The 22,358-nt window shown below is 34.7% G+C and overlaps 1 protein-coding gene across 3 annotated transcripts; it reads left to right on the top strand.

The window, feature by feature from the left end:
• The first annotated feature begins 15 nt into the window (after positions 1-15).
• Positions 16-22,192, top strand: LOC127879945 (cysteine-rich with EGF-like domain protein 2). Of its 3 annotated transcripts, XR_008049364.1 has the most exons (9): positions 17-510; positions 3,153-3,235; positions 3,467-3,524; positions 4,886-5,000; positions 10,091-10,179; positions 14,191-14,593; positions 15,940-16,083; positions 19,222-20,273; positions 20,413-22,192. XR_008049364.1 is itself a non-coding variant. In XM_052427077.1 (8 exons), the coding sequence occupies exons 1-8, from the start codon at positions 379-381 to the stop codon at positions 18,458-18,460; spliced, it is 1,233 nt and encodes a 410-aa protein (XP_052283037.1). In that variant the 5' UTR covers positions 16-378; the 3' UTR covers positions 18,461-19,211. The 3 variants fall into 3 exon arrangements, 2 of the variants coding, with proteins under 2 accessions (XP_052283037.1, XP_052283045.1); XM_052427077.1 differs by lacking the exons at positions 19,222-20,273; positions 20,413-22,192 and adding an exon at positions 18,252-19,211 and having other exon boundaries at positions 16-510; XM_052427085.1 differs by having other exon boundaries at positions 19,222-22,192.
• Positions 22,193-22,358: the final 166 nt, after the last annotated feature.

Raw genomic sequence — 22,358 nt, 5'->3', positions numbered from 1 at the left:
ATAAATTACCTCCCTTGTAACATTTCAAGACCGATAATCAGGCGTGGCGAAATTTGATTGGTGCCTAGAACGTCCAACATGGTCTAGTTGTAATTTTGTGAAATGTCAGTTGAGTTTTCTATTGAACTCCGTTATATCGATGATAAGACATTTTATTCCGGCGGTGTTTTTTGGTGTATTACAGCACACTTTATGGATTTCAGCTAATGCCATTGAGATAGTGACTTGTTTTCGTTGACTTTTGTTGTGACATTTGGCGTGACATAATGAAAGCAATCCATTGTTATTGTTTAGTTTAAGTCTTGATTCTAGAAGTGACTGATTAACTTAAATATATAATTATAGTTTTGAAGCAACATTGATACCAGGGCGGTGGAAATGCATGTTAAGAAGGTTTTCTCAGTTTTTATTCTGCATATTTTTATAATTTTATATATTCTACTGCCATTGTCTGATGCTGGGAAAGAGAAATGCAGCACTTGTAAAGATATCGTGGAAAACTTCAAAGAGGTATATCATTAACTTTGTTAGTACCGCTAACTTAGTCCATATAAACGTACTCCCAGAGCCTTGGATAATTTTTGCCACGGCAGCTCTGGGAGTACATATGCACCCCTTCATATATTAGTTATAACTTAACAGACGTCCATTATTACCAATTAAGGAAAGCGATGAATAAACTTCAAAAACACATTAAATTTACCAGCCTATGGATGTTATTCTTTGAATGCAACCTAAAAACATGACGATGTTTTAACACACTATTTGTGCTGACATTTTCATTTTGAAATTTCAACTAGTGTAAAGATTCGACATCGTTATTGACTAAGGTTACATCAAATATCACCATGTGCAAAAGATTGGTGTACTGTAACCTTACTGATAACTACACTTTTAGTCGACAACATCACAACAGTTTGGCGATATGGTTGATATAGCGTACAAAAGGATAACAAAGTAAATAAAAAGCAATTATTTCTTGCTTTAATGGTATCATTTGCATGAGTTTGTGCTTTAGACAGGTAAAAGTTTTTGCAGCATTATTGTTCCTTAGCATTTTCAGTGGTGATCAAAGCATGAAAGTTTGCACCTTTGGACAAAAGACGGCTGATTGCAACTCTCAGCAACCCTTTGGTTTATAAAGCTGAGAGTTGAATTATTGCAACTACGGCTAACTATGCCTCAATTCGTAGAAGAATAGGTATATTGCTTTTCACTCGTCAAATCGATCGCATCAACCTAAAATCATGAAAAATTGGTATTATGGTTACTTAAGAGGATATTGAGTTGCCTTTGCCAAATGCTTTGGCTATTTGTTGTGAGGTAAAAAACTTTTGATTAGCTGTTCAAACATGAGGATTTTTTTCCTTACAAGAGTTTAAAACCATGATAAGTCTACAAGTTTACTTTAAAAGTTACAATTCAATCTGCATTTGACTTATACTTTTATAACCCACAAATATCAACATTCACAACCCTTCCATATGTTGCTGTTGCGCCCAATTAGATATTGATTTTGGCAGGCTTTCTTGCTATATTGAGTGTTTGATTGCGGATGCTTATAACTGAATGGATTGTGGCTTTGGAAAAAGCCCACTACGCTTTTTAAATGCACAATCTGGCTAAATTTTATAAATATCCTTTGTAGTTTACTACCAGAGGATTAGAAAAGCATGTGAAAATATCAAACACAATAAGTTATTAAATACAGAGAAATTTATAGTTATTATTTATATTAAATATTCTGTCAATCTTTCCTGAATTTCAGAAAAAGATACATGCTTTTTAAATCTGAATTTAAATTAACTTTAATGGATCAATTAGTTCATAATATTTTATTTTAGACTGTGCCTGATCATGGTTCCAGAAATATTAGATCACATGTTGGGCCCAGATTGATGCTGAAAACGTGTTTTATCTTCTGCATTTGTGAAAGATGATTCTTGGTCTTTTGTAGTTTTTTCACCTTTTTGGCAAAGATGGATGACATTCATTCAGGAAATTGAACGACTAAAGATATATTTCTTATATTGATAAGCATTATAACACAATAAACATGTGGAAATTATATTCAATTATAATACATGTACATTAATTGATAATTGGTTACAAATGTTAAATTATATGGATTTAAAACGACTATACATTTTTGTGCAACAGGTCAAAGAATAATCTCTTAGGAGCTTTTAACACGAAAATGGTTTCCATGGAATATCTAGAGAATAATCATTTACATAAGAATGCTGCTGGTAATTAAGTCTTAAGAGACAGATAAGTATGATCATATTTTAATTGATCATCAATCTTAAGATCAATAGATCAGGTCCAGGGGTTTTTCAGCACTGTCTGCGCCTCCAGAAAACGGAGGCAGTCCCAAAGCAAACGGACCCAATCCCAAACCGAAATTATAAAAAAAATCCCAATTTCCAAAAAAAAAAAAAATTCTTTTAAGAATGAAGTGTTTAATAACTTGTGTCTAACCAGTGTTTGTTTTTGTCAAAAATATCTGCTTTAAGGTTTTGGCTGTTCAGTTCTTATCTCAGAGTGTAACTGTAACTGAAAAACAAAACTGCAGTACTTGAATAAACGTTGAACATGCCCAATATTGCATCTGTTTATATAAAGAAGACAAAATAACAAATAAAAATAAATTTATTTATTAAACCACTGAATTATTTAAGCATGATAAATTTAAAAAAAATCCCAAATGAGCCGTTTCATCGAAGCAAACATTCCCAAAATGGCCAATTTTGTCGATAAAAAATTCCCAATTTGGTCAGACTCCTTTTCCCAAAATTGGCAGAAAAAACCCTGAGGTCAGGGTCAGGGTCACAGGAGCATTCACTTATAAAAAAAATCTCAAAGTTTTACAAGTTAATTGCAAATTGGGAGGCAGACATGTTTTTTTCAAAACCTCTTGTGTGACTAGCTCAATCTAAGCATTTCACTGAGGTCAAAATGAATTGTAGCAAAATTATTTATCCTTTTATAATCATCTATTGATATGTACCTTCACAATTAGCTTGATTTGCAATTTCAAATGCTTTATGTAATAATTCAAACTAGTCCCTGTTCTAAGTGTTAATCTTGGTTGTCCAAAAATAAACATTTACATGTTTAATATCCGTCTACACTTATCTCATATTTTTCAGGGCCTCGAGAAAACGAAGAAATCTAACTTTGGTGGTGGCAATACAAGATGGGAAGAAAAATCCTTGGGCACATGGGCACATAGGTTTGAGTTTTCTATCATTAGCTCTTACTTTACAAGTATGTAAGTATTGTAAACATGACTAAAACAACACAAACATTACATCATAAATATAAGATTAAAGAAACTTGTTTGTTTCAAATTTACCCTTGTTTGCAAACCTTCAATAGAACAAGAGTAAAATACATACATGTTATAGTGTGATTGTGCTCTATGTTACCTAGTGATTATGTTGTTTGCTTTCTTTCTTTTCAGTGAAACACGTCTAGTAGAAATTTGGGAAAATCATTTGTGCAAATATGATGCAAAAGAAGTAAGTTTTTTTTTTACCACAGAATACTTTGAAATATAGTGGTACACAGTTTTATGCTAAAAACTGTTTTGTTTGTAATGTGTTTTTATGCCCCCGGTAGGGTGGCATGTAGCAGTTGAACTGTCCGTCAGTCAGTATGTGTATGTGTGTATGTCAGTATGTCCGTCCGTCTGAATAAAAAACTTTAACATTGGCCATGACTTTTGCATTATTGAAGATAGAAATTTGATATTTGGCATGCGTGTACCTCATGGAGCTTAACATTTTGAGTGGTGAAAGGTGAAGGTCAAGGTCATCCTTCAAGGTCAAATGTCTAATATATGGCGTCTGTCCAAAAACTTTAACATTGGCCATAACTTTTTCACTATTGAAGATAGCAACTTGATATTTGGCATGATGCATGTGTATATCATGGAGCTGAACATTTTGAGTGGTGAAAGGTGAAGGTCAAGGTCATCCTTCAAGGTCAAATGTCAAATATATGGCATCTGTCCATCCGAAAACTTTAACATTGGCCATAACTTTTTCAATATTGAAGATAAGCAACTTGATATTTGGCATGCATGTGTATCTCATGAAGCTGCACATTTTGAGTGGTGGAAGTTCAAGGACAAGGTCATCCTTCAAGGTCAAAGGTCAAACAAAAAACAAAAAATCAAAAAATCAAAGCGGTGTTCTCATGAAGCTGCACATTTTGAGTGGTGGAAGTTCAAGGTCAAGGTCATCTGTCAAGGTCAAAGGTAAAAAAAACAACTTTTTTTTTCAAAGCGGTGCAATAGGGGGCATTGTGTTTCTGACAAACACATCTCTTGTTATTGCTAATATAGAAATATGTGTCTTATCACTTTCAGCAAATGTTTTGTGTTAATAGGCTATTCCATTGATAATTATCATTTTCTTTTCAATTGATTTATTTTATCTAGATAATTGATATCTCATGAGTTATTAGCTCGGCTGTTTTCAGAGAAAATCGAGGTATTTTCATAGCCAGCTCGTCGTCCGCAGTCCGCGTCGTGCTAAAACCTTGACATTTGACTCTAAAATCAAAGTGCTTCCACCTACAACTTTGAAAGTTCAGATGTAGATGCACCTTGATGAGTTCTACACACCACTCCCATTTTTGGGACCTCTAAAAAAAAAATCGGACAAGCTTTCATTTATTCAAAACTGCACCCGCAGCCGAGCGTTGGCACCCGTTAGGTGGTGCTCTTGTTATATTTATAAATGTTCACTATACAATACAAATAGTCAGCTTGTAATGCACTCAGTTTTATTTCTTATCAGCTTGGTGATAGTATTTCATGTGTATGTATGATAACGAAATGTGGGTAATTAACTATAAATTTATCGTTCCCTGGCAGTGTCATTTCATGGCAGAAAAACATGAGGAGGATCTGGAAGATTTCTGGTTCAATGTACATGCCAAGGATGAACAAGTGGACATGCATCAGTGGTTCTGTGTAAATAGAATCAAAGGTGAACTACACTGTGTATATGTTTGCTCACATGCCCTTTATATGTTTAAAATGCGATAATTGAACCAATTTTAAAGTACCTATTAAACATTTATTTATATAATAGAAGATATATTCACCTGTACATGGGATAAATGTTTAAAATTTATATTGCCAAATGGGGAAAGGTTATTACTAATAATGTATTTTGGTTATTACAGCATAGAATATTAGAATATCTAATGCATGCCTATAGATGTTAAATAATATGTGTCACAGCTACACATTATAAGAATGACATATGTGTTTTGTGCCTGTGTGACCTTTAAACATGGATCCTAAGTGGAAATATATATCTTTTTTTTTCACCAGTCAGTTTTAGCACAGCAGTGCCCCTTTGCATTAACTACCAAATCAATATGGCCCCAACACCTGATTTTCTGATCATGTCACCCCAACACTTGAATTTTCATTGTGTTTGTTTATCTTTAGGGAATGTTTATTCACTGTAACTCCAATATAATGCAGTTATTGGGTTCCAAGCTACAAGACTGCATTATAAACAGGTTATAAGTTCTCAGCTCATTTATTGCCATGTTGTGTTGTCATTCGCCAATACATGCATATAAACCCTACTATATTTAAGAATTTAAACATACCGCTTTTCTAAATTGTATATAAACCTGAAAATCAAATATGATTACAACCTCACATTTAAACAAATAATTATGCCCATTTTTGACGATAAATGTGTTTAAGAATTTCATAAACACAAACATATGCCATTTTCCAGAAGGGTACTGTGTACAGTGCATTATGGGACACAGGTTTGCTGATTAAAAATGCACATATCAGGTATCATGATGTGTACGCATTTGACACTTTTCAGATTTAATTATTACAACCAATTGACAAGTGGATTTAAATTAAGATTGAATGCAATTCAATAATAAACATTTTTTATTGCGTCATTTTTCCTCACCACTTTGGGAATGGTACCCATGCCGGTCGCATTGGGAAAATTAGCAGCGTTTTCAAATGGGAAATTTGTAAATTGTGCTGAAAACTTCATAAAAAATGTAAAAATAATAAGTTGCATATTATCATCAAAGTGGTGAGTGATTTCTAGCAAAATCCTGTTTCTAGTAGCACTAACAATTAGTTTAATAAACTAAACACTCTTAACTGAAGCCATGCTTCAGAGTATCAACTGTCTAAATGGGTACTCTGAGCCTCATATTCCATAGGATAACCTGCCTCTGACCTGTCTAAATGGGTACTCTGAGCCTCATATTCCATAGGATAACCTGCCTCTGACCTGTCTAAATGGGTTCTCTGAGCCTCATATTCCATAGGATAACCTGCCTCTGACTGGGTACTCTGAGCCTCATATTCCATAGGATAACCTGCCTCTGACTGGGTACTCTGAGCCTCATATTCCATAGGATAACCTGCCTCTGACTGGGTACTCTGAGCCTCATATTCCATAGGATAACCTGCCTCTGACTGGGTACTCTGAGCCTCATATTCCATTGGATAACCTGCCTCTGACTGGGTACTCTGAGCCTCATATTCCATAGGATAACCTGCCTCTGACTGGGTACTCTGAGCCTCATATTCCATAGGATAACCTGCCTCTGACTGGGTACTCTGAGCCTCATATTCCATAGGATAACCTGCCTCTGACTGGGTACTCTGAGCCTCATATTCCATAGGATAACCTGCCTCTGACTGGGTACTCTGAGCCTCATATTCCATAGGATAACCTGCCTCTGACTGGGTACTCTGAGCCTCATATTCCATAGGATAACCTGCCTCTGACTGGGTACTCTGAGCCTCATATTCCATAGGATAACCTGCCTCTGACCTGTCTAAATGGGTACTCTGAGCCTCATATTCCATAGGATAACCTGCCTCTGACTAAATGGGTACTCTGAGCCTCATATTCCATAGGATAACCTGCCTCTGAGCCTCATATTTCATAGGATAACCTGCCTCTGACTGAACCAGGTTTTTACGCAAGTTGACTTGACCATCGATGAAATGTTGCTATAATCAACATCTGACAACTATGCATTGGATTTTATAAGTAATTGTAAATATTTGATTCATAATCCCTAATTTTAAGTCGGAATTTCATAAATGCACGAATGATAATCAGTACATGTACTGGTAAAATGTTTGGCTTTATTCATTTTACACTGAAATTGGTAACATACTACTTATAGAGTAGTATAAGAATAAGGCTCCAAGGCACTGAAGATGCGAACAATTGTAAATCAATTATGCATGAATAACCCAGTGTCACTACCAACGGATAATTTCAGTGGTTTCTTGGCAGTTTGTTGGCGTTGCTATACCTTCCACACTTATCAGTCCTTATGGTGTACTCCTCCATGAAAGATCATGGCAAGTTATTTGGGAAACTGATGATTGCAACCTGTTATAATCCTCGTGGATATTGTGAATTTTATGCTTATTATTGTCAAAACATTTATTTTTAGGTAAAGCTTGTTAACAAATTATTATTTGATTAATTACCAAAAACTGTTAATATTTTGTTGCATTCTCAAATGACCATAATTAAATTGAAATTTACGCGATGCTATCAAGTTCTAGCTTCAAATAAACAGTGCACATGTATTTCGTGTAAATCCTTTGTCCCGACAAAAACTGGGAGAAAATTATGTACGTAAAATGTCACGTTACCGCACAATAAGTGTGGTTGTATTCATTTTTGTATAAAAACTATGTAGCGTAGAGACAATTGAAATCATGTAGTTTTGGCAAAAAATGTTGTCATTCATTACTAAACTAAATTATATAGCGAATTATTTGAAATAGATGTTTTCTCAAAATTAATTTCAAATCAAATATGCTGTATCTTTATCGGTTGGTTCTTTTAGATGATTTATTATTGAAGCAGTTATTGTACTGAGAAAACAGAAAACCAGGACAAAACTGGATCAAATGTTGGGTGTTGTGAAAACACGCTTAGTAGGTTTTTAACCAGATTTTCCAAAGGAAAAACTGGTTATTAGTTTGGCGAATGTCGGCGGGCGGGCTGGCCGGCGGGCGGAACAAGTTTGTCTGGGCCATAACTATGTCGTTAATTGTGAGATTTTAAAATCATTTGGCACATTTGTTCACCATTATTGGATAGTGTGTCACGCGATAGAATTACGTCGATATCTCCAAGGTCACAGTCACACTTTGAGTTCAAAGGACAAAATGGCCATAAATGAGCTTGTCCGGGCCATAACTATGTCGTTCATGGTAAGATTTTAAAATCATGTGGCACATTTGTTCACCATCATTGGACGGTGTGCCGCGCGAAAGAATTGCGTTGATATCTTTAAGGTCAAGGTCACACTTTGAGTTGAAAACCTGGTTTTGTGACAATTTTGTCCCTTGTCTAACCTATTCTGTAGACTGCGATGTTTTGACGAAAGGGATTATTTACATGATGTGTATATGGAACTCTCCTCAGATTTTGTTCTGCGAATCAGAATTTTTGTGTGAATTGGGAATTTGTATGCCCCCCTTTGAAGAAGAGGGGTTGTATTGTTTTGCTGGATGTCTGTCTGTCTGTTGGTAGACCAGTTTGTTTCCGATCAATAACTCTTTAACGAATTGACCAACTGGCTTCATACTTCGTTCATTTGCCTTTGACAGTAGATGACCTCTATAAAAATTGGGCTCACTGTCACAATAAGTGTGAAAGTCGTTTCCGATCAACTAACTAATTGACCGATTGACTTATTGACTTGATACTTCTCATGTGCATTGGATTGAAATTGGGGTCACTAGGTTAAAGGTCATGGTCACTGTCACAATAAGAGGGAAAATTGTTTCTGATCAATTACTTTTCAACGAATAGACTGATTGGCTCGATACTTCCCATTTGTATTGGCCTTGGACAGTGGATGACCCCTATTGAAATTGGGGGTCAATAGATCAAAGGTTCAGGTCACTGTCACAATAAGTGTGAAAATTGTTTCCAATTGTTTAATAATTCGCCAATAAATTGACCATTTGGCTTGATACTTCACATTGGCCATGGACAGTTGATGACCCCAATTGAAATGGGGGTCACCAGTTCAAAGCCATATGTCTCCGACCGCGAAAATCTTTGTTCATTTTGAAATAATGAAAAATGGTAACATTGGGAATGGTGCAGTTTTACGGTACCGACTAAATATAGAGGAAAACACTGCATAGGCAGTCAGCCAAAAAACGTGCTTCCTGTGGATTTTCTGAAAACAGGGCAAAAATGAATTACTGTGAACAATTGATTATCACTCTTAAAATGCTAAATACCCCAGTTATGGTAAGTCTCTTATAGATTATAATTGAGCAATTAAGCAATCAGCTCAATGGGCGCCGCAATGTTTAATTTCAAGAAAACGCTCAAGACAGAATTGGTAGGTTGGAGAAAGAAAGACCCATCTGAGTTATTTTGGATTCAGCTGTATAACAGAGAGTGATTAGATTAAAACTGTATGTAACTTGTGGTTAAGTATGAAAGTGCACTATCTTTGTTTTTTTGGCAAATCAACTTTTACATTTAATTGCCTGGTGTGTTATTATCCTGCGCCAGAGGCAGAGGGATATAATATTGGCAATGTCTTTCATTTTGCTTGACGGTCTGTCAACATATTTGAAATAAGTGGGGAATATCAATTCAATGAATTCGCTTGTTAATATTTTATCATGCGGCCTAAATGCAATAAATGGAGAATAAAAAAAGATAATAAAAGAAAATGTTCTGTTTTAATAGCCTCATAGTAGTGCTAGTTTTTATTTTCAAACTTAAAGAATGTAAATAAAAATTAATTCCGGTAGATTTGCAAAAAGGGAAACACACCCTACGGCACTGATCCCCTTCCACAACAACCCCTTTCACATTGCATTGCCACTGTGACTGACCATACCGGGTATTCTTCAAGAAAAGCCTGTGCATTTATATTGTGTTAGTTCATAAAGTTTTACAAAAAGAGACTTGCTTCCTTAGGAAGCATTAAAGTATTAAAACAAGTAGCTTTCTACACAAATCATTTTTGCCTTAAAGGGATACTTTTATTATAAACTTGATTGTGTTTCTGATTTCAGTCTGCTGCCCTAAAAACACATATGGCCCCAAATGTTCTCCTTGCAAGGGAGGTCCTGCTAGGCCTTGTGGTGGAAATGGAAGATGTGATGTAAGAACATTTTTTTGTTTTTGATGCACATGTAGTCTGGTTTTGTAGTTATAACACAAGTGGGTTATAGTTCAGTTCAGTTTATTTCAATGACAGAAATGATGGTCAGTGACCAGATCTAGACACTATTAAGAATATTATGTTATGTGGCAAATTGAAAATGCCCTTCACCTCTTAATAGGTTTCATAAATAAGTGATCCAATGTTTAGGAATAATTTAAAATCATACTTCCCACATAAATAGGCATGCAATGTTAGTAATTTAACTCACTAATTCATCACCAAATATCAACCACACTGAACATCTCTCACAGTCTTGATTGAATTGGTAGTCATTAAAAGATTAGTGTGAATACCCTGTAACACATGCATTGAAAAGTATGTTAATATGGATTCTGTGAGCTGACTTTTACCATTTCTTTTATTCATTGCGAACTTTTTTAAATTGGTTTTAAGCTCAGCGGTTTTCAGAGAAAACGCCAGGTATTGTCATTACCAGCTCGTCGTCAGCCGTCCGCCGTAGGCGTCGTGCTAAAACCTTAACATTGGCTCTAAAATCAAAGTGCTTCCACCTACAACTTTGAAACTTCATATGTAGATGCACCTTGATGAGTTCTAGATGCCACATCTAATTTTAGGTCACTAGGTCAAAGGTCAAGGTCACTGTGACCTTTAAAAAAAAAAATCTGACAAACTTTCGCAGCTGAGCGTTGGCACCCGATATGCGATGCTCTTGTATTTACTTATTGTGTTGTTCTGTTTGTGATGTATATTAGCCCTTTGTAAAGATAATAACACCATCACATAGGTTTGTTTTAAGATTGTTCCAACGTCAAAGAGAACTTTGATATTTACCAATTGTAAAAATGTCCTTGGGGATGGTTTTCTGTCGTTGGGCTGCACTTGTTATAAATCCACTAATTTGGTATTCTTTCATATATATGTCAGAATATAAAATACATTATTTTAAAGTAACAACCAACTTAATAATCCTTTGTAAAGTTATGATAAATTTAAATATATAAATTGGAAATTACTAATAAATCTTTAATTGATAATTATTAATAATATAATTATTGAATTTTGGAAATTAGTAATATATGTTTAATTATAAAGAAAATGAATCTATAACAAAATTATAGAAATGTGCTTAAAATATTTTGCTTTAACAAACGTACCTTTAAATTCATTATTAAAATATTAAGATTAATAACTTGAAAGGTCAGAGAGTGTCAAAACATATCAAATATGTGATAGCAGCCAGAATAATTGCAGTAGTGCATTATAATCAAGTCCGACAATCTTTATAGTCCTTTGAACTGGCAAAATGTGATAATTGTAACTTAATTGCAATCTGATGGCCTGAGTTAGCCATCATCAACTTCCGCTAAAAGGGTTAAATGTGAATAATTTAGGCACACTATTTCCTGGGAGTGTCATTGATTCAGTACATTTAGCGATTCAACCGATCAACAATAAGCACGTGCAGAAACGGACACTAAATACCAATCAAAATTATAATTGAGTTTTATGCAAGTTAACCTATCAACAAAATGTAGATGCTTTGTCAGAATAGAGGACTCTTCCCTTAGATCTTGAGGTGAACGGATCGAGAAAGATTCAATCATGTAGTTGTCAGACTGTATTTATATATTTGAAAATATGAATTATATTCGATACTAAATTGGACTGGAATTTGCATATGGCGTTGTTGTTGAGTATTACATTCCACGTTGTTATACGGATAAATTGACATTAGAGGAAAGGGACAGACTTGCCCTATTCGCAAAGTAACAAGATGCAATTCATGCGAGTCACGTCATTATGGCAATATGCGCATGACGTGAAATTGAACGATTATGTGACACCTTTTTCATGCTGTCATTCTAGTGTTTCTGATTGCTAAACTCACCATTTGTTATTGCAGCTCTTAAGTTGGTAATCAAAATAAAATTTCATAAGAAACTGGTGATTTTCCAAATATGTAAATATACTACTCAAAATTTGCTAACGATCACTTTTTATAGTATGTGTAATTTGAAGTTAACCCCTAGCTAGATTCAGCCAGCGTCATGCCATCAATGCTAAATAAATACATAAAAATAAAATCATATACACACATTATAATATCCTAACCTGCAAAATAACAATTTAAATTAAATTAATAAAAATGAAGATATATAATGTGAAAATAAAAAGTGATCCTAAGCAAATTTTGAGTATTATCTATGTACAATATTCCTTCCTTTTTATGGGCCGTAGGTTCTGTACATAAATGATATCCATCGTTATAATCACTGTAATCACCATGGGATAATAGATAATCTGCTGAACAGAGATAACATAAACAGATTGTGCAGGTGGAATTTGGCTTGTCAACATATTTTATGCAGAGTTGCATCATGGGAAATTCGTGATTTAGGTAACTTGTATTCACATTTCATGTAATAGCAACCAAAACACATGCTTTTCATGTGGGAAGCTAATATAATAACTTTGTGGTACATGTCTAAATTGACCTATCTGAAGGCCAATTAATTTACCAATAAGTCTGTATCTTTTTTTTGTCATAGAGCAAATTTTGGGTGCAAACATTGGCTTAATAGATACCTCATTTTATTGTTGTTCACTAGGAACTTTCTATAAAAAGTAAAGATCTCACTGTTCTATGGGCTGCACAGTTAGTGTTTTTATGCTTTCCATGAGGATGACACGACATTGTTCATTTCAGCTTTCGCTTGCAATTGAAAATAGATTCAAAAAGTCAAAAAGGTTGATTATTTAGTTAACATTTAAATCTTATTTTACTATTGCATTTGGGCCGTTAAAAATGATTATTTTAGTATGATAGAAACATTCTAGAATAATTTTAACAAGACTATTGCCAAGCAATAAAAGTCCCCTACCGGCTCCAATATTTTTATTATTTGTTTCCACAGCAACCACAATTTTGGATGTAGGAACAAAATAAAATGACGTGCATAATGTCCATATTGCCATCTATCCATGTTCCAAGTGTCATGAAATAATATTAAGAACTTTTAAAGTTATCGCAGGATCCAGAAAAAAACACCATTTTCAGCACTATTTCTAGTCTATTTGTTGCCATAGCAACCACAATTTTTGACGTAGAAACAAAATGAAATGACGTGCATAATGTCCATATTGCCATCTATCCATGTTCCAAGTTTCATGAACAAATATTAAGAACTTTTAAAGTTATCGCAGAATCCAGAAAAAAACACCATTTTCAGCACTATTTCTAGTTTATTTGTTGCCATAGCAACCACAATTTTTGACATAGGAAAAAAAATGAAATGACGTGCATAATGTCCATATTGCCATCTATCCATGTTTCAAGTTTCATGAACAAATATCAAGAACTTTTAAAGTAATCGCAGTATCCAGAAAAAAACACCATTTTCAGCACTATTTCTAGTTTATTTGTTGCCAAAGCAACCACAATTTTTGACGTAGGAACAAAATGAAATGGCGTGCATAATGTCCATATTGCCATCAATCCATGTTCCAAGTTTCATGAAAAAATATTAAGAACTTTCAAAGTTATCGCAGGATTCAGAAAAGTGTGACGGACGGACAGACTGACAGACGGAGACAAAACCATAAGTCCCCTCCGGTGAAACCGGTAGGGGACTAATAACTATAATATTTTACAATAGCGGCAATAATAATTATACTAGTAGTGATAATAATAATATTATGAAAATTTAGTAATTTTCCTAGTAATGTTGAGTGTTTTATGCAAAGAGAAGGGATCAACAGGTTTGGAAGTTTTTTGTCATTAAAAAGGCAGGTCATTTCTTGGCCATTTGGGGGGAAAAAATGCAATTTCGGCATTGGGAATTTATTTGCTCTAATTTAATATTAATCTTTTTTATAAGTCAAATAAGGAGGACAAAATCCTATTAGGTATAGTTATGTTAGATGTAATTGAACTAAAATTGAGATGTATTATAATTAAATCAGTAGTCACTGCTTTCTGTATTAAAGGGTGAAGGCACACGGGAAGGCACAGGGAAATGTGACTGTAACAGTGGTTACCGCGGTGATATCTGCGAGGAATGCACAGATGGCTTCTTTGAAGAGAGCAAAAATGACACACACACAGTCTGCACGTCGTGTCATGAGTCCTGCAAGTCCACATGCTGGGAAGCGGGGCCTAAGGGGTGCGATGAGTGCAAAAACGGGTGGAGTAAATCTGAGGAACACGGCTGCCAAGATATAGATGAATGTTTGAACTCTCTGTGTGCAGAGAATCAGTACTGTTCCAATACTCAGGGGTCCTACAACTGTGCCACTTGTCATAGGTCTTGTGCCGGCTGTGCAGGGTATGGTGCACATAAATGTGCGGCGTGTAAGGAGGGGTACAGACTAGAGGCCGAACACTGTACAGGTAATGTGTATACATGTATATCATTTTGGATATGTAGAGTTTCATTATCTGGATCAGAAATACATCAATGGATCACTAAATATCTGATGACTTTTGTCATTTTTAGAATATTCTGAGTTGTCATGAAAATGATGATGAAAAGGTTTTTAGGGGCTTTCGATTACGGTATTGGTGAACTGGTATTCATATATTAATAGATTACCATGTTATGTTCAATCACTATGACACTCTCATACTGCAGGACCAGTTATGGTCAAGAAATGCCAAGAGTCAGTAAGTAAATGGAATAATCTTAATTCATAGATTCCACATTGTAACTTGTCAAGTTCCGGACATTTATGAACAAAAATACATACTTTTGACATTGCCTTTGGGGGATTTGAAAAGCTGTAGTATATTTGCCAATATCCAGTTACTAACATTATGGTGCATAAGATGAGGTAAGTGTTTTTTATCCCCCGCCAAAGGGGGAGGTATGGAGAATTGGGCTTGTCCGTCCGTTAGTCTGTCAACCCGTCTGTCTGTCTGTCACACAACTTTTAGGGCTATATCTCAGAAACTATATAAGATATCAACCTGAAACTTCATAGGTGTATACATATATCAATGAGGAGAAGTGCCATGCACAAGAACCTTAACCCTTCTTTTTTTTCTTTAATAAGAGTTATTGCCGTTTGTTTTTTGTATGATGATTTTTGTCAGGGCTATATCTCGAACACCATGCAAGATTTCAACATGAAACTTCATGGGTGTATTAATATTTATGAGGAGAAGTGCCATGCTTAAGAACCATAACCCTTCACTTTCTTAAAGAAGAGATATTGCCCTTGGTTGTTTTTGTATGATGGAAATTGTCAGGGCTACCGGTATATCTCATTTATGATGCAACATTTGAACATGAAACTTCATGGGTGAGTAGAAATCAATAGGAAGAAGTGCCATGCACAAGAACCTTAACCCTGCACTTTCTAAACTAAGAGTTAGTGCCCTTTGTTGTTTTTGTATGATGAAACTTTTCAAAGCTATATCTCAGATATGCTACAAGATTTCAACATGAAAATTCATGAGTGTGTAGATATCAATAAGGAGAATTGCAACTCATAAAAGCAATTACCCGACACTTAATTATTAGCTATTAATTATAACCCTACACTTAATGACTATATTTTATATCAAGGGATTTACATTGATCCATAAACAAATTTTATTTGGTGGGAGATATCAATTTAACATATTTGCTTGAATTTTTTTCAAAAACCCACTTTTGTGTTTATATATAATATAATATCTTTTGGATATATAATATGAATGAAAACAAGTAGGTTAATAATTGTTTGTTGTTTCAGATCTAAATGAGTGTACAGAAGACCCCACTCTTTGTACAGGTGATAAGCAGACCTGTGTGAATACAGACGGTAGTTATGAGTGTAAATGTGAGGATGACATGATCTACGATCAAGGAAGCAAACTCTGCATTCCAAAGCCTAAGGGTAGGTTATCCTGCATGTTTACTAGGCTTTCCTGGTAAATTGTTTACTTCCCTTTGAATATGGTCTTTGGAGCAGTCTTCAAACATTACATGTTTAAAGAATTTGATTTCATTACTGATTTCTCTGTAAATGCAAATATGAGAAACACATGTAGATCATCATTTTAACACTAATTGCATTTTAGTCATTGTAATGTTAAAATGTTCAATTTCATTCTCATGTGTAGTTTATATCAAACATAGGTTTAGAAATGAATATATGTGTTTTAAAATATTATGAGTGACTGAAATGTTTCATTTCCTAACATAATGTCTGGGGAAAAAAGGTAGCAACTTCAAACATGGCCACGAACGCATATGTTGTTGAAATGATGTTTATACAGAAGTGAATTAAAGTGTAAAATCATTGTCTTATTGAGACCTATTGAAAGTCTCTCAAGTCCCTGTCCAGTGAAGAGCCAGTTTTTGGTGTAATCTTGAGCATGCTGTGAAATTGGGGTTTAAACCCAGTACCTTCTAATCTGTATGTTCAGTAAGCTGCCAGGATCTTGTTACTGATCTCTTTTTCGTACTTACCCTGTATCAAATTAGTGTTAAGTTTGTTTGCATATTTAATTGGGTTAAACCTAGACACTGGTACCTCATGGTTTGGGAATCCAAGTGATTTGTTGTATGTGCAATTCAATTGTTATGTAATGGATTCAAATATGTCATCAAGAGGTAATTAGCATCTGTTTGACATTCGCCACATATGTTGTGCGTATATTTGTTGTAAAGAGCATGCTTGGCTTGACTCTTCTTTTTGTTCACCTTTCTCAGTGTTGTGTTGTTGGAAAGGTATACACTGTAACTCCAATATAGTGCGGTCCGTTATAACGCTGTGTCCAATATAACGCGGGGGGTACTTGGATCCCGTTTTTTCTCCAACCTTCCATTTCTGATTCAAATCCATGTTATGCAACTACATGTATTTTCATAAATTCAAAGAAGCCAGCGATCACAGCTTGATTGCTTTATCCGTCCGTTTAACTGATTTTAATCGATTCGAGGTTAAACGACACTCGACAGCTAATTGGTGTTAATCTGTTGTGTAATGTCAATAAAGGTGTGAAAACTCGCGAGTCAGTGTTTATTACATGTATTCCATATTAGAGCGGTTCGGTGCGCTAATTTCAATAAGGCAAGTGCAAGCGGTATAATTATCAAATTAAAGTTATTTGAAACGATTACCTGTTTATGTTTTGTATTTATCGTGTATTGTATTTCATTGTATAAACTATGGCTGTGTAAGTGTGTTATCGTTTATTATATGCTACACATGCTTGATAAATACAAATATCTTTGTGTGTGTTTAATGTTTCAGTACGTATACGAAAAATAAATTTAAAAATCCTGACGATTTATTTACATGCTAACGCAGTGTAATAGTTAACAGAGATGCACTTAAATTTTTGCCCGTTATCAGAAAGTCCACGGAAAGCACGTTTTTTACATGCTGCATATGATGCATTAAAACATTTCTTTGTACATGTATCGTGTTGCATTCAATCTAAATTTAAATGCGCTCGTCCAATGAAAGCTGTGTCCCATAATGCACTGTACCATTTTTTTCTGACAAATGGCGTAGGCATATGAATTTGTTTACGAAGTTCGTAAACATATTTCTTGTCATAAATGTTAAACATTATTTTTTCGTAAGTGATGTAATTATATTGGATTATCGGATAAATGTGCACATTAGAAAAGCGGTATGTATACTGTTATCGTTCGATTCGGTTTATATGCATGTATTTGCGGATGACAACACAGCATGACGATACACAGGACCTTTATTATAGGCTATACTTTACCTGTTTTTATAGCCCCTTAAATAAATAAGCTCAAAACTTATAACGCTGTCCGTTTATAACGCTGTTGCGTGGCTTGGACCCCGTCATCCGCGTTATATTGGAGTTACAGTGTAATACATTTTATTTTAAAAAAGACTGTCATTTAAATGTCTGCTCCAATCTCACTGATTGCAACATATAGCTGAAAGGCTGGCATATTACAAAAAGAAATGATGAAATTAATTTAATACTTTATATTTAACTTACAACGAAAGATAACTATATCAATAAAAAAATTAAAAAGTGACGTGAAGTAAACTAGAGTTTTAATTTGTTTCAGACCCTCCAAAACCTCCAAAATCTAAAGAAAGAAAGAAGAAAGAACAGTCTGATAATGACAAGCCAAGTTTGCTTCTGTTACTAGGAATGGTTGTGGTATTCTATGTGTGTGGCTCCATAGTTAACTGGAATCTGGTTATAGTGTGCATCCTCTCTACAGTGTTTGGAGTGTTCATTTACTGGTTTGGGACCCAACATGATGTGATGTGAGCCATTGGAGCTCATATGTGGCTATCTGAGTTGTTTGAATCGTTTTAGTTCAAACGGATTTGTATATGGTCAAATGGTGCAATTCATAAGACTGAAAATAAGGCATATGCTGGTCAGACGAGTGGTAACACTTACACAATAAAGTTTGTCTGTATTTGATGGACAATTGACAGATAATAACTCATTAACAAAAATTAGCAAGTTTTCCATATTCAATTACTTGTGTGTGTTTAGTGAAAAAGGGTCATTGCTCAATCCTATGGTAGCTAAATTATTATTATTTTATTTGTATTTGTGCAATGTTTGTAATCAAAATCATGAGAAATTATGCATAAATCGCTTTATGAATTATTCATGCATTTATTTACATATTGTTTAATTGTATACATATTTCAACCTATTAAATGATTTGCATAATGTAAAACCATTTCATTTCATTGGAATTGAGTTTAGTTTTGGGTTGAAAATGGACATATTTATGGATAGCTATATCCATGTGTTTTCAATCTAAAATAAATGTTATGCCACTTAATAGGTATTGCACAATAGCTGATCAAATTAATTACTGTTCAAAAGGTACTACATGTTTACACTGTAAGCGATTTAAAAGGCATATATGTACAACACATTTCATCAACCATTTGATTCAGTTGGTGTGATCATTAATAGAACCAACCAAAATAAATGTCAGACAAATTATAATTGTTAAACAGTATTTAAACTGTCAAACTATTCTCATTCTCAAAATGTTGCGTTTGTAGATGAAGAGCAGAATGGCGAACATGAGGAGACAAAGGATGAATTATGATGACACTGTTGTCTAGCAACAAAACAGCCTGCTTTCATTTTGAATTGAATGATCACTTGTTTTTTATTAGCTCGGCTGTTTTCGGAGAAAACCCGAGGTATTTTCATAGCCAGCTCGTCGTGTCGTGTTGTCTGCCTGCGTTGTGCTAAAACTTTGACAAAGTGCTTCCACCTACAGCTTTGAAACTTCATATGTAGATGCACCTTGATGAGTTCTACACGCCACACCCATTTTTGGGTCACTAGGTCAAAGGTCAAGGTCACTGTGACCTCTAAAAAAAATTCTGACAAGCTTTCTTTTATTAAAAAATGTACCCACAGCCGAGCGTTGGCACCCGTTTGTTTGTTTAAAGTTATTATGCCCCACTTCCAAGAAGAGGGGGTATATTGTTTTGCTCATGTCGGTAGGTCGGTCCATCCGTCCGTCCACAAGATGGTTTCCGGATGATAACTCTAGAACACTTAGGCCTAGGATCATGAAACTTCATAGGTACATTGATCATCACTGGCAGATGACCCCTATTGATTTTCAGGTCACTAGGTCAAAGGTCAAGGTCACAGTGACTCAAAATAATAAAATGGTTTCCGGATGATAACTCAAGAATGCTTAGGCCTAGGATCATGAAACTTCATAGGTACATTGATCATGACTGGCAGATGACCCCTATTGATTTTCAGGTCACTAGGTCAAAGGTCAAGGTCACAGTGACTCGAAATAGTAAAATGGTTTCCGGATGATAACTCAAAAATGCTTACGCCTAGGATCATAAAACTGCATAGGTACATTGATCATGACTGGCAGATGACCCCTATTGATTTTCAGGTCACTAGGTCAAAGGTCAAGGTCACAATGATTCATTATTTGTGTTTGTCCAAAACTTTAACCTTGGTTAAAGTTTTGCAATATTTAATATGGTTTCCGTATGATAACTCAAGAATGCTTACGCTCATGAAACTTCATAGGTACATTGATCATGACTGGCAGATGACCCCTATTGATTTTCAGGTCACTAGGTCAAAGGTCAAGGTCACAGTGACTCAAAACAGTAAAATGGTTTCCGGATGATAACTCAAGAATGCTTACGCTCATGAAACTTCATAGGTACATTGATCATGACTGGCAGATGACCCCTATTGATTTTCAGGTCACTATGTCAAAGGTTAAGGTCACAGTGACTCGAAACAGTAAAATGGTTTCCTGATGATAACTTAAGAATAATAAGGCCTAGGATCATGAAACTTCATAGGTACATTGATCATGACTGGCAGATGACCCCTATTGATTTTCAGGTCACTAGGTCAAAGGTCAAGGTCACAGTGACAAAAAACGTATTCACACAATGGCTGCCACTACAACTGACAGCCCATATGGGGGCATGCATGTTTTACAAACAGCCCTTGTTAGTTTATTGATTGATTGGTAATTTATTTTACGTCAGTTTTACGAGTTAATTACAATCTGTTTAGAATGTGAATGTAAGTATGTGTGTTGACTAATTTCATTTAATGTCACAAACTGTGTACCATACAGCATTTTTTGACAGTCATGTATGGGTTATCAGTTTTTGTTCACAGTCAAAACTGAGAACAGCGGTCAGTCAAGGGAAATGGCCAAAGTGACTGTTGTTGCTAGATGACTGCTTTTTAGATGGTTGGTCAGTTGGTAGTTATGCTACGTCGTTACCCCACTTAGCCGTTTGCACACAGTCTAAAACAAAAAGTCAATGCCGATAACTAAGCATAATAACATAAATAACTTCTATTGAATAATACAGATTAATATCTTATAAATTGATTCAATTTCATACCCATTTTTAAACTAAATCTATGACGTTATTAAAGATAGTATTGTTGTTATTAAACTCAAGCATCTTGTTCATTCAGTAAATCTGACAGTTCGTGTTACATTCATTGGGAGATATTTTACATAAAGGTTGTCGTGTGTCATTGATGTCCAAACAAGTATTAAAAGTGGATTGGCTGTCATAATCAAAAGTACGGTATAACTGTATCTTTCTCATTCAAAGAAATAGACGCAAAAATCTTGTAAAAATGTGTTAATATGCAAAAATCACACAAACAGCACTTTCATTCATACTTAAAACAATCAATTATTAATTACATATTTTTTGTAACTTGAAACAATTCTGTTTCATAAATTCCTAAAGTTTGTTTTTAAATTGCAATTCAATGTCTGTATTGCCTTGTTAGACGATCATTAATCCTTTTATTGCCTTCTTATAACCACACTTGCCAGCTTAGTGTTGTTTTAAACACCTTATCGGTTCGACTTTGTCAGGCACTCATGCTTTGTCATTTTGACTGCAGCCCATAATTGCTACAAATACAAATTGTTATTGTTACTTGCATCTGTTTCATGCAATCAAAATTTAACTTCAATTGTGACTGTTGTTCTCAGTTCAAAAATGACTTTCAAAGTAAAATATACTGGCTGTTGGCGGTTTCGGACTGTAGACCATTATTCTCAAGTGTAATAGAGAGTGATTTTCATTGGAGGGAATCCAGACATACCCTTGTCTGCAATTGACCGTTGTTCTCAGTTGACCGCTAGGTCAGTTATGACTGTTTATTAAATGTAATGCTGGTTGTTCAAGTTTATATGAAGAAAAGGGTCATTAATGAGGTCATTTTACATGTATCCTAAGGGAAATTGCTTTCTATCTGTCAGGCATTGTTTGAAATAAATGATTGTTTTCTATGGATGTATTGTGTTTTTGGAGTTCATTTAGCGCACTATCTAGTGTAAGTCTAGAGTGTAGATCAAGATTGAAACAAGCACAGTGATGTTGAGATTGTCCTCTACTGATTGGAATAAATGTTAACATGTGTTTATTGTTTGATTTAAACTGTTACATGAATATGTTTGTAGCTATTGGATTACATAAATTATTAAAATATTTATAATTTTTGTTTTTCTTCTTGGGTTGTTGATAAAATTTAAAGAAGTACAGGTGATGTCTTTTTGTGAAACTGAATAAGACCTTTTTAAAAAAGGTACTTGCTCTTTTTTATAATATCTTGTCAATTAAGGAAATACTTTCAATTACATGTAATATCAGACACAAAGCAC

The sequence above is a fragment of the Dreissena polymorpha genome, chromosome 1 (genome assembly GCF_020536995.1).
Source record: "Dreissena polymorpha isolate Duluth1 chromosome 1, UMN_Dpol_1.0, whole genome shotgun sequence".
Classification (NCBI taxonomy): domain Eukaryota; kingdom Metazoa; phylum Mollusca; class Bivalvia; order Myida; family Dreissenidae; genus Dreissena; species Dreissena polymorpha.
Note: the sequence above shows the minus strand (reverse complement) of the source record. Positions and strands in the feature narration are given on the sequence as shown.